Genomic DNA, 17,286 nt, shown 5'->3' on the forward strand with positions numbered 1-17,286 from the left:
ATGAGAGTAGCTTGACGTCTCCTGACATGGGCGCTGTCGTAGGTTGTCGCCAGGTGATTATGGTTGTCGCCGGTGCTGACTTCGGCGAATTCCAAGTGTGGACTTGATCTGATCATCCATCAGTGTAATGTGTCCATAAATGATGTTAGGTTTTGTGTGTTTTTGCACTTGTATCCTGTTTAGTTTGAATTTTAAAATTTGAAATTTATTGAAGTTTATTACAATATTTTTGTATGCACTGTTGTATGTTCTTATCAACCTTTTTAAAAATCTTGTTTGTATATCAATAAAGGAAATTCTTGACATTTTGATGGAAAATTGATGTATGAAGTTATTGTATTTCCCATGGCATCACTTTCAAATAGTCATGATGCAGAATTATTGGAAACCCTACCGTACACCCCCTTTTATAGGGAAAGTAGGTGAAACGTGAATTGTCTTCAGTCTTCAGGGTCATAGCTTGTCACGGGTAGACGTAGGTTGACTTCGGTTGTCGTCTCTGTGGTGGTAGGTTGTCGTAGGTGCGGTCGTAGGTGGACGTTCTTTTTTTAAAAATATTTTTTATTTTTGAAAAGCATATGTACAAATAGAAATAAAAAAACACATTTGTTACAAAGTTCTTACATAGCTTCAATTTTTAAATTTTTGAAGAGAGAAAAAAAAACAAAAAAAAAAACAAACTATAAACTTGGGGAGAGAGAATAAGAGGGTTAAAAAAAAGGGTCTAACAATAAAAATTAAAGGGAGTAGATCCGGGAGACAATAACCACAGTTGTACATCCAACCCCTAACTCAAGTTTCAACTTTTAATTTAAATTTTTTATTTTAGTCCTGTGCCAAACCTATTTACTTTTCTAAAAATTCAATAAATGGAGACCATATTTTTAAAAATAACTCAGGTTTGTCGATTAAGGCAAACCTTATTTTTTCCAAATGCAGGGTCTCTGTCATTTCCGTAGTCCACATTTTAATTGTGGGGGTTATTGGTTTTTTCCAAAATTTAAGTATTAATTTTTTCGCAGTTATTAGACTGTAATCAAGAAAATGTACCTGACTTACTGTAAAATTTGTAGTATGTTCTGATAATCCTAATATAATTAATTTTGGGTCCATATCTAATTTTTTATTAATAACTTTAGAAACTATTTTTAAAATCTCCAACCAGAAGTTTTGCATTTTTATACAAGTTACGAAAATATGAGTTAAATTAGCTTCTTGAAATTGACATTTATCACAAATAGGAGAGATACTAGGAAAAATCCTATTTAATTTCGTCTTCGAATAATGTAATCTATGTATTATTTTAAATTGTATTAAGGAATGTCTAGTATTCAATGAACATTGATGTATATGTTGTAAACTTTCATCCCATATATCTTGCATTATAAATTGATTCAATTCGTCCTCCCATGCTCGTCTATAAGATTCTGATGACGGAATGTCAGTGTCAAGGAGAGTATTGTAAATAAAGGATATTAATTTATTTGAATTATAATGTCGATTCAGGCATACATCAAGTGTTTCTGGACCTCTAAACTTATATTCTTGCATGTGTGATTTTACATAATCTCTAAGTTGTAAATATCTAAAATAATTATTAACATGTAATCCGTACTTCTGCTGTAAATCCTGAAAAGAAAGAAAAGTTCCCTTATGATAAAGATCTCCCACCCTTTTAATTCCATAACTTTTCTATTGAGCAAAGCCTCTATCTAAGACAGATGGTTTAAAAGAAGGATTATTCGCAATCGGAAGGAAAACAGATAATTTACTCAATTTTAACGTAAGCTTTAATTGTTTCCAGGTACGGATAAAACTGTGTATAATGGGATTACCTCCATATGTTTTTTTAATTTAAATTTATTGGAGCTAAGAGGATCGCACCAATATCGAATGGTAAACAATCCTCTTTCTCCATCTTTAACCAATCCGGTTGTTGATCAGAATCATCCAACCAGCAGGTTATATTTTTAATATTAACCGCCCAATAATAAAATAAAAAGTTTGGTAAAGCAATTCCTCCATTAATTTTAGACTTACATAGATGTCTTTTATTTATTCTATGAGTCTTGTAGTCCCAAATAAAATTAGTAACAATTGAATCAATTAAAAAAAAAAAACTTTTTTGGAAGATAGATCGGAATTGCTTGAAATAAGTATAGTAGCTGTGGAAGAAAGATCATCTTTATAGCATTACTACGACCAACTAATGATATAGGGAGTGTTTTCCAAAATTGGATATTTCTGTGTAATTTAGTGAGTAAAGGAGGAAAATTTAATTTAAATAAAGAAGTATATTTCCTAGTCACGTAAATTCCAAGATATTTAAACTTTTCATAGGCAATTTTAAAAGGAAATTGTTGAAGTATGGCCGGATTATGCTCCATTATTGGCATAATTTCACTTTTATACCAGTTAATTCTATAACCTGAAAATGAACCAAATTGAGTTATGAGATTTAATAAATTCGGAATGATAATTTCTGGCTTTGTAATATATATTAACACATCATCTGCATATAAAGAAATTTTATTGGTTGTATGTTTAGTGTTATAGCCATGAATATCTGAATTTGATCTAATACTCTCAGCAAGTGGTTCTATAATAAGGGCAAATAGAAGCGGTGATAGTGGACATCCTTGTCTACAACCCCTAGATAAATGAAATTTAGATGACAGCATTTGATTAGTTAATATTCTAGCTGTTGGGGATGTATATAAAAGTTTCACCCATGAACAAAAATTTTCACCTAGTTGAAATTTTTCCATCAGAGAAAAGATAGGGCCATTCTACTTGATCAAATGCTTTTTCAGCATCTAGCGAGATGATTGCTAAATCTTCATTTAATAGTCTATTTGAATAAATTATATTGAACAAGCGTCTCAAGTTGAAAAATGAATATCGTTTGGCTATAAAGCCTGATTGATCGGGGTGTATCAATTTATCTATAACTAGACTTAATCTCTGAGCTAAGATTTTCGCTAATATCTTCTGATCAGTATTTAAAAGAGCTATCGCCCTATACGAACCAGGGTCTTCAGAATCCTTATCTTTTTTAGGAATGAGGATTATTGTTGATTCAGTCAGAGTTTGTGGTAATCTCTGTTGTTTAAAGGCGTGACTATATACAGTTTGCAAACGTGGAGAGATCAAATCACTGAATTTTTTATAAAATTCATTATTTAAGCCATCAGGGCCAGGAGTCTTCCCATTTTTCATGGATTTAATGGTATCTTCAACGTCTTTCATAGTTATTTCTGCGCCCAGTAAATTTCTATCACTCACATTCAAACCAGGAAGGTTACATTCCTGCAAAAAGTTTTGCATCTGCGCAGAAGTATCTGTTATTTTTGATGAATATAATGACTGATAAAATTGCAAAAATCTCTGATTAATACCTTAGGTAATTTAAGCAAATCTCCATTTTCTGATCTAATTTTATGAATTGTAGAATCATCTTCTAATTTACGGAGTTGACGTGCTAGCAATTTCTGTGGTTTATCTCCAAATTCAAAATGTTTTTGTTTAGTATATTGAAAAAGCCTTAAAATATGAGCTGAGAGAATATAATTTAACTTATATTTGAGAGCTGCAATTTTATTATGTATATCAATAGAGGGAGCGATGGCATTTGTTATGTCTAACTGTTTTATCTGACTTTCTAGGTCATGTTGTTCAGCTCGCTTCTTCTTATTTTGAGACGCTTAAAAAGCAATAATACATCCTCTCACAAACGCTTTAAATGTTTCCCAAAGCAGGGACGCAGGTGTTTCAGGAAGGTCATTTGCGTAAAAAAAAGTCTCAAATTGCGATTTAAGATAGTCATAACATGCTTTTTCATTTAAGATTTGCGGATTAAATCTCCAATTAGTCTGTTTCCCCGTTACTCCTTGGAGTTTTACCCTAAATGTTAAAGGGGCATGATCGGATATAATAATATTATGATATTTTGAATTATACGTATAAGGAATAAGTTTGGAGTCCACCAAGAAATAGTCAATTCTTGAATAAGTTTCATGCACAGGTGAATAAAATGAATACTCTCGGCCTGAAGGATTATCAATCCTCCAAACATATTTTATATTTGCACTATTTATATAAGAGTTTAATAATTCACACGACTTGGATTTTGTTTTCCTTTGAGTTGAAGATCTATCCAAATAAGGATCTAATGTACAATTTAAATCTCCTCCAATTATCAAGTTATATTGTCCAAATTCTGGAATGGTATTAAAAAATTTTTTTTTAAATAACGGATTATCAAAATTTGGTGCATAGACATTCACCAATATCAATTTTGTAGAATATAGTTCTCCCACTAATATAACATATCTACCTTCAGTGTTGACTATAGAGGAAGTATGTATAAATGGTATACCCTTACGAATTAAAATAGCAACACCTCTTGATTTAAAGGGAAACGATGAGTGAAATACTTTATCAATCCATTTGCCTTTCAGTCTATTATGTGCTACATTTTTTAGATGAGTTTCCTGAAGGAACATTATGTCTGCATCAATAGATTTTAAATGTGAAAGTACTTTACCTCTTTTAATTGGTTCATTAACACCCTTGACATTCCAACTACAAAATGTAATACCTTTACCCCCTGTTTTCCTAATAGAATCTTGCATCTTAACCAATAAATAGTCTATAATAAAGCAAATGGTCTGGCACCCAGACTACAACATTTTTCTTGAATGAAGGGTGGATGATCTTTTGTACTACGTAGAGTGTTTCCCGGAAATATCTCCCAAAAGTATATAAATTCTGAAAAATGACATAATAATAAAAGTTAAATCTAAAAAAAAAATCAATATATAAAAGGTTAAGAGTGCAGGAAAGAAGAACTACAATCACTACAACTACAATTAGTGCAGTTAGTGTTAGCCACCCTAAGGTGGCAAAAAATCTAAGGACTTCCGTGAGATGTAAAAAAAAATTAATACTAGCTCCGTTTTTTAACAAAGTTATTGTTTTGTTTTTTTTTAAAAAGAGAGATAAACGGGGCAGGCCCGAAACTAATTAGACTATAATAAATCGATTTTTCTGTCTAAGGTGTATTAATTAAGTATTCAAAGTAAAGTTTACATAAATCAAATATTACTTATACTTCTTATTAGTAATGATTAATAAAAATATATATGTTTTTTAATTAATAGTAATTAGTTACAGTTAATATTCGTATAGTATATACACTAAACTTAAATCTTTAAGTTTTAATATTTTTAAAGTCCAATCAGATGTCTCCAATTAAGATAGCCGTGAAATCATAATCAAGCCTTCAGCGACCTTTCGATCTCCCGAGCAAATTCCAGTGCTTTATTATGGTCAGTAAAAAAGGATTCATTTTGATTGTAGGTCACTCGAAGTTTTGCTGGATACAACATACCAAATCTGAGCACTGGGATCTTCCTGAGAATAGATCTTGTCTCATTAAACAGTGCTCTTTTCTTAACCACCTCAGAGGGGTAATCTCTGAAGATGCGAATCTCATCGCCTTGAAATAATAAAGCTCTGTTACTAGCAATTCTTGACAGCATATCTTCTAAAACGTGAGCATTATGCACCCTCAGAATCAAATGCCTTGGAGGCGCATTAGCACCTGGCCGTGCTCTCAGTGCTCTATGGGCTCGATCCAACAAGGGCTTTGAATCCATTTTCAAAACTTCTTGTAACAACTCAGCAGTAAAATCACGAAGGTTTGTATCTTTTTCTTTGCCTTCTTTAACTCCAGTTGCGACAATTGGATCGCCGGTTTTTGGTAGCTTGCCGTAGCTCGACGTCGACTAGGTGGTAGCTTGTTGTAGCTTGTCGTAGATATTGTCATAGGGGGGAGTCCAGTCACCATTTTTTCGGCGACCTGCTACGACTATGACGGTCGCCGGCAGTCGCCTTAAAAAACACCTAACTGGGACAGGGCCTTTAGTCGAATGTTAGTTTGCACTTACTAGTAAATTATTTTCTTTTAATACCTTGTGTAGTGTTAATCCCTGGATAATGACTCCATTTTGAGCATCCTCCCGCACTGCCAGCGATCTGGAGTTGGCTAACAGGTCTCGCACTTCCTCATTGTACACCTTAAAAACAAAGTCATAACCATATGATGCACATGTTGATACTTTTTTTTAAAAACAGATTTTTTCCCCCAGCTAATCTACTAATCAACACTCCTCTTCCATGTTAATTATATTTATCACTTTCCAAAGGCTTCAATGACCAGTAATAAGATTAATAAAGGGAAGATATGAGAATATCTTGTCACACCCTATAACAATAATGCAGAGAAAATTATAGGCAAATTCCTCAAAAGTCTTATTTACACGTTTTTCCTGGAAAAGGCTAAACTGTTTGGAATTTTAAAACCGTCTCATTCCAGGAATCTAACCAGCAATTTTGGTCTGATACAAGAATCGCTAATCTTCCGAAGGATGAAGCCAGAGAATGCCATTTTTGGTTTTGGATCACACTCCAAAAACAGTTAAACTCTGAACCGATCAAGCTCAGTTGGCAAACAAACCAATTAATCTACTTACTTAGAAACCAATATGCAATGTATTGGCAATATATTAAAAAACAATTCCAGAATAGGCAGAACTTTCAGGTAAATGTCAGCAGGTTCGGAATTCACATCTAATGTGGAATTTCTCAACTTGCTGGCAGCTCTTCGGTGGTGATTCAGCATTTTACTGCAGTTAGAACCACAGAAACAGTTCAACTATTTAGTTGAAAGGAGGATAAGGCAGGTGTGGAAGGGGGTGTACTCTAGTATTAGGCAATTTAGATTTCAACTAATTAAATTTACTCCTAAAACAATTGTAAACAATTTAATATTCTCAAATACTAAAGTTCATTTTTGTCTGTTGATGGCATAACTAACTTTATGGTGGGGAGAGAACAGGAAGATTCGTTATGCTTTTAAAGCCCAACTACCTGCCAGGACCTTATCATTTAAGAGTGCCAGCAAAACAAAAGAATCTGATTCATACAACAATTTACTTGCCACTCAAGATCTGGCCCAATAACCAATAACTTATTTTTGTATTTCTTCAAACTGCACTCCCTCCAATTTATTTATAGCATTATTTATTTATATTTAAAAAACATACATTCCAACTTCTGATTAACTCTGCCATGTCTCTCATGCCGCAATGAGAGAGCATAGAAAAATAGGTGCAGTAGGCCATTCGGCCCTTCGAGCCAACACCACCATTCAATATGATCATGGCTGATTATCCAGAATCAGTACCCCGTTCCTGCTTTCTCCCCATATCCCTTTAGCCCTAAGATCTAAATCTAACTCTCTCTTGAAACCAACGTCCAAGGCAGAAGTGGATTTTGCTTTCTAGCTCACTGTTAGGCTTTGGCCTGGGCTCATGACTGCCCAATGACTGCAACAGCCCTCCTCTACATTATGGGAGATCTTGCTAGATAATTGGGCACAGCCTTTGTCAAATGATTTTGACTCATGCAGCTGATGTGCTTCAGCCTGCACAGAAAAGCATGGTCACCCAGTATAGTCCGCATAAGGATCTCAATGATCTGATGTTCCTCAGTGACGAGGAGGATTTTACCGAGAGAGTGGTGGAAGCTCTTCAGTACTATGTATTTGGGGTGTGTGATCCAATTTTTACAATTATGACTGCAGAGACAGACACCAGCCTGACAATAAAACGTTTGTGATTAGCAGTTTGTCCTGGTCATGCAAGATAAGCATTAATATTTAGCTGATCTTTGCACTATATTACAGGTCCACCACCAATTTTCCAGCACCCTTGGATGCAGAGCCATGGCGTATTATCTGTTTTGCTGGACCAGAGTCATGGCCTTTGGGGGAGGGCTCAAGATACCCGCCCACAAAGTCGGCCATGGGAACGGATCTGCTGGCTCCAACCAGGCCCGGCCCCGGCCGCAGGGAGCAATTTTGGTGCGCGGATCAGTGTGGAAGTACAGATGAGGTCGAGATCTGCCACCTCATCAACGCTTTTTCAGAGGAGGTTCGACTTCCAGGAGGGATTCCAAGTGTGCTCGAGTAATTTTGTCTGGATTAAAGGAGATGTCGGACCACCAGTTTCTGTAAAAATTGGTGGTGGACCTGTATTAAGGTTAAGCAAGATTTGAACCAAAATGGTATCTACTCAAAACACCATTGAACAATATTCCTCCTTACCTCTAGGTATGAAACGGCAACATCACAGCATTTCTCATTTTTCAGCCGTTCTATTCGACTGTACAGCTCCTTCATAGTTAGATACATCACCCCAGGTTTCCCAGATGATCCGAGCATAGTGTGAGTTTTTCCAGACCCAGTAGCACCGTATGCAAAGACTATGTAAAAAAAAAAACAATGTTACTAAAGCTCTCTTAGAGCAGGCATGTTTCCAACTGAATTGAGATTGGTATGCTACAAGGATCAGTGCAAGAAACTTGATTTTTTACGCTCACGACGGAGCAGCAAAATCCTGCTCCAATTCCATATACAATCTTGCAGATGGCCAGATCTCAAACAATGCCCAGATGGAGTACAAGAAAGAAATTCCATGAAAGGGTGGCCAAAATCTATTTGTCCTCCCATTGACTTGATGTACTTGCAGGCTAACTTAGTTTTGTTGATAAGGATCATTCCATTCAAGCCTTCACAATATCATTCTGCTGTTTTCTCCATTTAAACAATAGACTATCCCACCAACACCTCTCCTCCCCATTCCTCATGGTTATCCATAGCTATCGAGTTTTTGTCCACTTAACTCATTTGCAGCCGTTGCAGATTGTTCTGACAGTTTGCCTGCCCATCCATCTTGTATTCTCAAAACAAATAACACATTCTTCAACCAAGACATTACAAAGATTGTCAATAATTGATTCCCCAGTACAAATTTCTGTGGCACTCCATTTTGTTGTATCTCATCAACCAGAAAGTGACCTATTTGTACCAATTAATAGAAAATCCAATCGATTAATCTTCCACCAATGCTAATACAATTGTCAAGTTGATATGAGCTCTGAACAAAAAAGTATTCTACCTGTACAGTTATATCCATTGAAAACACTCTCCAGGATTGATTTTGTCTCTTCAAATATATCCAATTGCGAGGAATTAGCATCAAAAACACGGTCGAAAACAAATTGAAGATCCTTGTTTTTATTGCTCAAATACCGGCGTTGAACTTTAGGACGACAAAAGAAGCCGATTTCTTCCTCCTTGGGATCAAAGACCAACATGTGCTTATCAACCACGTGCACAACTTTGCGGTGCTTCCCATTCTTTTCTCTTGCATTTTCTGGACGGACACGGATAAAAACCTTCACATGATTACACACGTATTCAGTGGAAGACATGATGTGCTCAAATATCTCTGTTCGCAGCAGATGTTTCAAGTGTAGCCCATTCACTTAATTCCTGCAAGATGAAACAAAGATATGTTGGTGAAATTTTAACATTGCAATGCAGAGTCAGGGTACCAAAATAGTTACATTGCAGGTTGGTTTGGGAAGAGCTCTGCCCATGATTGCAAGAAATTGCAGAATTCTAGATGTAGCCCAGTCCATTACAAAGACCAGACGGCCCACCATTGACTCTATCTACAGTTCACGTTGCCTTAGGAAAGCAGCCAACGTAATTAAAAACCTTTGTCACCACAGTTATCCCTCTTCTCCCTGATCCTGTCGGGCAGGCCTCAACCACTGACACTGGCCTGCACCCATCATCCTCTTAATCCTGGCCCTCATCCCCCTAACCCGCACCCCAGCACTCATCGCCCGATACATGACCCCCCCAGAGTTGTCCCTCAACCCCCCCAGCTCCAGCCAGCATCCCCCTGACCCCTGCAGCCCACCCCTCGATACATGACTTCCAAACCTATACCTCATCCTCCTGACCTTTGCCCCCCAGCCTTCATCCCCCGATACATGACTCCCAGACTTGTCTCTCATCCCCAACTCCAGCCAGCATCCCCCCTGACTCCCTACAGCCCTCGCCACCGTTCCTATCCCCTCGCCCCCTGACCCCTACAGCCCAGCCTTCGTTACATGACCCTCAGGTCCGGCCCTCACCCAGGCTCTCAGATCTTATCCCCTTGATCCCCAGCCCTCGCCCCCTGACCCTCATCCTCCTGATCCTAGCGCCTGCCCATAGACATCCTGAAGAAGGGTCTCGACCAGAAACGTCTCCCATTCCATCTCTCCAGAGATGCTGCCTGTCCCGCTGAGTTACTCTAGCTTTTTGTGTCTACCATAGACCTCATCCTCTTGACACCACTCTAGCCCCCATCCCGCTCGCCTCTGCATCCCAGCCCTCGGTCAACCACCCACCCACTGAAGCCCGGCCCACAGACACGGACATCACATCACATCACCCCCACTGACTCTCAGGCCACGGCCCATTTCCCCGGCCAGCCGCCCTCGCCGTTGCCCTGGTCCCCTCACCCCCCTCATTGCCCAGCCCTCATCCATTGTCCCCCACCCCCACCCCTCGCCTCCGCCCGCCCCAAACCCGCACCCCGGCCCGTCATCCATCGCACTTCACGCCCGTTGTGGCATGGCCTGCCCCCTTCATCACCCCGGTCCCTCACCGCACCCCCCATCCCCACACTCACTGCTCCCCCCTCACTCAACCGATCCCATCTCCCCCACTGTCCTTCCACTCACCCACCCCCCACCAGCCGTCGTCGTCGTCGCCGCCGCCGCCGCCGATTCAAACGGCCGTTGGTCCTCCCACCCATTGGCTCCCTCCGCTTCAATCTCATTGGGCGCTGCCGGGCCCGCCGTCACGGTGCCACCGCTCAGCCGTCCGGGCGGCGCCGGGACCGCCCGCGCACAGGGCCGGGTACAGGGGCACAGGTCGGGTAACAGGGGCATGGGCATGGGCATAGCTTCCTTCTCTCCAGCAATGCTGCCTGTCCCGCTGAGTTACCCCAGCATTTTGTTTCCATCTCCTTGTGCAGAGGCCGGGCACCGGCACAGGGTGTGGAGAAATGAGCTGCAGATACTGGTTTACACAGCTTGTGCACACAAAATGCTGGAGTAACTCAAATATAAATGCTGAGTTACTCCAGCATTTTGGGTGTATCTCCCTGTGCAGAGGCTTGGCTCAGAGTGTTGGAGTTACTCATCAGCCTCTCCTTTCTACACATAGCCTGCGTATAGAGCTGCTGGGTTCAGGGAACAGTTAGGTGTGTCATTTCTATAAACATTAGAAAGTGAACAACTATGCCCAAAACAAATACGTACATTTTACTTTCACTAAACTGAATTTTGTTATCAGTGTGGGCAACTCAAAAGTGATGTCTAAAGTGAACACTAACTAGCAACTTTTTAGGCAGGATATATTTGTTACTTATCCCAGCACTTTGCTTATGTTTATCATGGGGAAGCGCTGTGTCTGTGAGGGAGAGGGCTGTCCCAGTACTGTGTGTGTTCACTGTGTGAGTTTGCCCAGCACTGAGCGTGTTTCTCCAGCACTGTTTTCCCAGCACTGAGCGCGTTTCTCCAGCACTGTGTTTCCCCAGCACTGAGTGTGTTTCCTGTGAGGGAGAGAGCTGCCCCAGCACTGAGTGTGTTTACTGTGTGTGAGGGAGAGAGCTGCCCCAGCACTGAGTGTGAGTTTGCCCAGCATTGTGTGTGTGTTTACTGTGAGGGAGAGAGCTGCCCCAGCACTGAGTGTGTTTACTGTGTGTGAGTTTGCCCAGCACTGAGTGTGTTTACTGTGTGTGAGTTTGCCCAGCACTGAGTGTGTTTACTGTGAGGGAGAGAGCTGCCCCAGTACTGAGTGTGTTTACTGTGTGTGAGTTTGCCCAGCACTGAGTGTGTTTACTGTGTGTGAGTTTGCCCAGCACTGAGTGTGTTTACTGTGTGTGAGTTTGCCCAGCACTGAGTGTGTTTACTGTGAGGGAGAGAGCTGCCCCAGTACTGAGTGTGTTTACTGTGTGTGAGTTTGCCCAGCACCGTGTGTGAGTTTACTGTGAGGGAGAGAGCTGCCCCAGCACTGAGTGTGAGTTTGCCCAGCATTGTGTGTGTGTTTACTGTGAGGGAGAGAGCTGCCCCAGCACTGAGTGTGTTTACTGTGTGTGAGTTTGCCCAGCACTGAGTGTGTTTACTGTGTGTGAGTTTGCCCAGCACTGAGTGTGTTTACTGTGTGTGAGTTTGCCCAGCACTGAGTGTGTTTACTGTGTGTGAGTTTGCCCAGCACTGTGTATGTTGACAGTGGGGGAGAGCGCGGCCCCAGCACTGTGTGTGTGTTTACTGTAGCGCTGGGTTTCCCATCACTGTGTGTGTTCACCCAGCACTGTGCGTGTGTGTTCACTGTGGTTGTTGGGAGGGGTGGGGAAGGGTGTCCGGTACGCGGGCTTTGGGCGGCGCACCGGCCCTGGTTACGGGCGGAGCGCGGCTGATGGCGGATTCAGGCCCCGGGCCTCTCACCCCGCCCCCCCGCCGTTAAACCTTCCTTCACCGCCCCAGCTCCATCCCTAGCCCCAACCAAACCTCCCTTCACACCCCCAGCCCACACCCTAGCCCCAACCAAACCTCCCCTCACACCCCCAGCCCAGGCTGCGGTTAAACCTCCCCTCACACACCCAGCCCTAACCCCAGTTCCAACCCAGCCCCGGCAGCGGGCACGGCCGGGCCGTCGCCTCACTGCGCCAGATACGCGGGTTCGATCCCGACTACGGGCGCTGTCTGTGGAGTTTGTAGGTTCTCCCCGTGACCCGCGTGGGTTTTCTCCGGGTGCTTCGTCCCATCCTCCAGAGACGTGCGGGTTTGTAGGCTAATTGGCCCTCTGTAAATTGCCCCCAACGTGCAGGGAGTGGGTGAGAAAGTCGAATAACAGAGAAGTACTGTGTCTTTGGTCAGCACCGACTCTGTGGGCCGAAGGGCCTGTTTCCACGCCGTATCTCCAAACTAAACCAAGCTAACCTAATCCAACCTCCCCCCTGAGACTTCCATGCACCACTTCTCTGAATAGGGAGCAATCTGGTTGATTGAAAGTTACAGCCTGGAATCAAGCATTGTTTAAATATTTGCTTAAATCAACTCCAACATGCATTGGGGGTTGGTAAAGCACTGCTTGAAAGCCTGTTCTTTAGTCAGACGCGGACCATTCGCAGTTAAACATGAGCAGCGTTGTTGCCCGGTCGGCCCCTTCCACAGGCGCTGCAGTCAGCTGCCCCTCGCCAGGAACATTGCCCTGTCTGCAGCGCTCGGTACCCGGCACCCCGGCACTCCTCTAACAGCAGCCGCCTGCCCGATCAGCACAGCTTCACACCATGAGGTTTGCTTGCACAAACCTGTGATGGTTAAAGAGATTGTTCAGCACCTATCACCGAAACCAGGGCAGGTGAGTTCAGATTCTGTTGTGTCGAGCTGCTATATAAAGTTCTATCACCAAACACGATGTTCTCGTTAACAGAAGTTCCCCTTTCACATCTCACTGCTGACACTGCTAAAACTGCTTCTCAGCTACATTAGAGCAGTCTGAAAGTAGGGTCCAGACCCGAAGCGCCTCCTATTCATGTTCTCAAGAGATGCTGTCTGACCCGTTGAGTTCCTCCAACACTTTGTCTTCTTCTTTGTAAACCTGCATCTGCATTTTCTTCACAAGTGGGCCAGTTGCCCAGTCTAGCTTGGGCTCAGCATATATTCAGTAAATGATGAATTAACGTAAACTTTCAAATTCCAAACATTGATGTTTAATCAGAATTTTGATTTTTTAAAAAGAATTATTTTCTCAGGGTTTCTAATAATGTAAGAATCTTCTTACAATCACTCAGCGAGTCAGATAACGTTGATGACTTTTGATTAGAAATAGACGTTGTTGGAATTTATTAAATACAGAGTCAAGCATAAATATTGAAATAAAGGAGTATGCATCATTGATTTTTTTAAAGGCTGAGATAGATGGGTTTTTGATCTATAAGGCAGACACGGGTTGTGAGGAAGAGGTGGTAAAGTGAAGTTGAGGCTAAGGTTTGTTCAACCATGATCTTGCTATGGAGGGCGTGCAGCGTAGGTTCACTAGGTTAATTCCCGGAATGGCGGGACTGTCGTATGTTGAAAGGCTGGAGCGATTGGGCTTGTATACACTGGAATTTAGAAGGATGAGGGGGGATCTTATTGAAACATATAAGATAATTAGGGGATTGGACACATTAGAGGCAGATAACATGTTCTCAATGTTGGGGGAGTCCAGAACAAGGGGCCACAGTTTAAGAATAAGGGGTAGGCCATTTAGAACGGAGATGAGGAAGAACTTTTTCAGTCAGAGGGTGGTGAAGGTGTGGAATTCTCTGCCTCAGAAGGCAGTGGAGGCCAGTTCGTTGGATGCTTTCAAGAGAGAGCTGGATAGAGCTCTTAAGGATAGCGGAGTGAGGGGGTATGGGGAGAAGGCAGGAACGGGGTACTGATTGAGAGTGATCAGCCATGATCGCATTGAATGGCGGTGCTGGCTCGAAGGGCTGAATGGCCTACTCCTGCACCTATTGTCTATTGTCTATTGTCTATATTGAGGGACTATTAGTCTGCTCCTGGATCTTATGCCATGGCAGAATAATAGTAAAACAATGTGAAAAATCTGATAATATTTACAGGTAATATGAATGCAAATAGTAATTTATAACTCCTAAATGAAGCTGTAATTACTTTAAAATAGGGTTGCATTACAGTACTCTGATGTAGGTTATTGTCTATGGGGTATCCATAAGTCAGATATTTGTGACAGCTTGCACTCCTAAACTGTCAATTACGTTCCACGTTTGTGATTTCCATGTTAACAATATATTACAAAGAAGAATTTTAACAAGGGTTTAGTATCAATATTTTGTGAACACGCAAGGTTTGTTAACTATCTCCAAATATATGCATTCTATCTCCTTTCTCTGAAATATGGAATAGATATATTTTGGATCTTTAGACGTAGACAGCTTTGAACGTTGACTTCTCTAACTTCAAGTAATCCTTGCTTTCCCCCTCTCTCCATCCCTCTCCATTCCCAGTTCTCCAACCAGTCTTCCTGTCTCCAACTACATTTGATCTCTGTTTGCTTTGTTGTTAGACAATAGACAATAGGTGCGGGAGTAGGCCATTCGGCCCTTCGAGCCAGCACCGCCATTCAATGTGATCATGGCTGATCATTCTCAATCAGTACCCCGTTCCTGCCTTCTCCCCGTACCCCATGACTCCGCTATCCTTAAGAGCTCTATCTAGCTCTCTCTTGAATTACCTTCTCCCAGCTGATGATGATCTATTCTACATTTACCTTGATCTCTATTCCCTTTGCCCTGTATTCACACTTCCTTATGTATCTATCTCCCTGCCCCCTGACGTCAATCTGAAGAAGGGTCTCGACTTGAAACGTCACCCATTCCTTCTCTCCAGAGATGCTGCTTGTCCTGCTGAGTTACTCCAGCATTTTGTGTCTATCTTTGGATCTTTAGTTTATGAATAACAACATTGAAACAGGCCTCTCAGTCCATCAAGTCCATACTGACTATTGATCACTCATTCACACTCCTGACACACAAGGGGACATACAAATCTGCACGTCTTTGGGATGTGGGAGGAAAACAGAGCACCCAGTTCCCTGATGCTGTGAGACAGTGGCTCTACCAGCTGCACCACTGTGCCGCCCTGATGTTACATTTTAACAGACGTATATGATTGAACATTTGACTAATTTGGTATTCATAAATTTTGTAACCGTTTAGGAGAATGGGGTGTTGGGATGCAGAAACAGAGGTAGGAGCAGTTAGTCAAGGACCAAATGATTGCATGTATGGATAACTCTGGGGGGTTGATAACAAGACAGATATGAATTGATAATTTAACGATGAGGAACTGCAGATGCTGGTTTATACCAAGGATATGCACAAAATGCTGGAGTAACTCAGTGGGTTAGGCGGTATCTGTGGAGAAAAATGGACAGGTGACATTTTGTGTCGGGGCCCTTTTTCAGACTGATTATAGTTGGGGGGGGGGGGGGGGTGAAAGCTAGAAAAGAGGTGGGGTGGGGGAGGTAAGACAAAGTCTGACACATGATAAGTGGTTACAGGTGAGGAAAGTTTGATCGGCAGATGGGTGGACAAAGGCCTGAGATGAAATGGAGATAAAAGAATGTCAGGTGTGGAGAGAAGAGTGAAATGTAAAGCCAGAGGGAGGGATATAGGTGGAAGGGGGAGTATTGGATGCGGACTGAGGTGGTGGGGGTCGGAGGGGGGGGGGGAGGCGGGATATTACTTAAAACTGGAGAATTCAATTTAAATTATTGTTGAACTGGGGTTATTTGGAGAAGTGTAGTTTTTTTATGGCTGTCAAGTTTTGCTATTGGACTTTAGCAGTTGACATCCTGGTCAAATGTGTTGTCTAAAGAATGTTTTGTTGGCTGCTGGCATATTATTTTACGTTGTATTATAGTATATATATATATATATATATCCCTTTATTCGTCCCACACCGGGGAATTTTACAGTGTTACAGCAGCAAAGTGGATAACAAGATATCATTCATTATAAATAAAAGTAAAAACAAGGATAAATTGTCATCAGTTTACTGTGTATTCCTTAACTGTTACTGTTGACTCGTCTGCTGGGAGCAGTGCTGGTTGTACAGTCTCACAGCAGCGGGAAGGAAGGACCTCCGATATCTCTCCTTCACACACTTGGGGCGAAGGAGTCTGTCACTGAAGGAGCTACTCAGTGCAGTGACAGTGTCCTGCATGGGGTGGGAGTCGTCCAGCAGCGATGTTAACTTTGCCATCATCCTCCTCCTCTATCCCACCGCCTGCACTGAGTATATCACCTGATGTAAACTCAGTGGCATAAAAATGTGTAAATTTGGTCAAAATTGTTTGATTGGTGTATTACTCATGAGCCAAATTGTCTGACACTGCAATATCAAGGAGTAGCTCTTGATGCATTAAGGTAATGCATTGAGGTAATGCATCTTGGACAATACAGCTCACCCCCTCCATGACACACTGGTCAACCTGAGGAGCACCTTCAGCAACAGACTGGTTCCACCAAGATGCAGCACCGAATGCCACAGGAGATCCTTCTTCCCTGTGGCTATCAAACTGTACAACTCCTCTCCCTTCCGTCGTGGAGTAGACTGACTCCCCTTTCCCTCCACAATCTTTGCACATCCCCAGTCCTGGACTTTCTACTTGTCACTTTAATTTCATGTTTCAAGTATTTTGTGTTTTATGACTGTTGGCAGACCAATTTCCCTCCTGGGATAAATAATGTTTTATCGTATTGTAGCGTAACAAAATGGATTGGAATAATAATTGATATTTTA

General features: G+C 41.7%; 2 protein-coding genes across 2 annotated transcripts in view; one reads left to right on the forward strand and one right to left on the reverse strand.

Moving 5' to 3' along the window:
* Window positions 1–9,339, reverse strand: part of kif18a (kinesin family member 18A) — a 70,436-nt gene extending 61,097 nt beyond the window's left edge. The window contains exons 1-3 of the mRNA XM_078414857.1: window positions 9,024–9,339; window positions 8,171–8,328; window positions 5,976–6,080 (exon numbers count right to left, since the gene is read on the reverse strand). Of these exons, the coding sequence (XP_078270983.1) occupies window positions 5,976–6,080; window positions 8,171–8,328; window positions 9,024–9,339 (579 nt within the window). The remainder of the gene's footprint in view (window positions 1–5,975; window positions 6,081–8,170; window positions 8,329–9,023) is intronic.
* Window positions 9,340–12,322: 2,983 nt separating this feature from the next.
* Window positions 12,323–17,286, forward strand: part of mettl15 (methyltransferase 15, mitochondrial 12S rRNA N4-cytidine) — a 46,184-nt gene continuing 41,220 nt past the window's right edge. Inside the window, exon 1 of the mRNA XM_078414858.1 lies at window positions 12,323–13,333. Within this exon, the coding sequence (XP_078270984.1) occupies window positions 13,037–13,333 (297 nt within the window). The 5' untranslated portion in view covers window positions 12,323–13,036. The remainder of the gene's footprint in view (window positions 13,334–17,286) is intronic.

Source organism: Rhinoraja longicauda, chromosome 18 (genome assembly GCF_053455715.1).
Source record: "Rhinoraja longicauda isolate Sanriku21f chromosome 18, sRhiLon1.1, whole genome shotgun sequence".
NCBI lineage: Eukaryota > Metazoa > Chordata > Chondrichthyes > Rajiformes > Arhynchobatidae > Rhinoraja > Rhinoraja longicauda.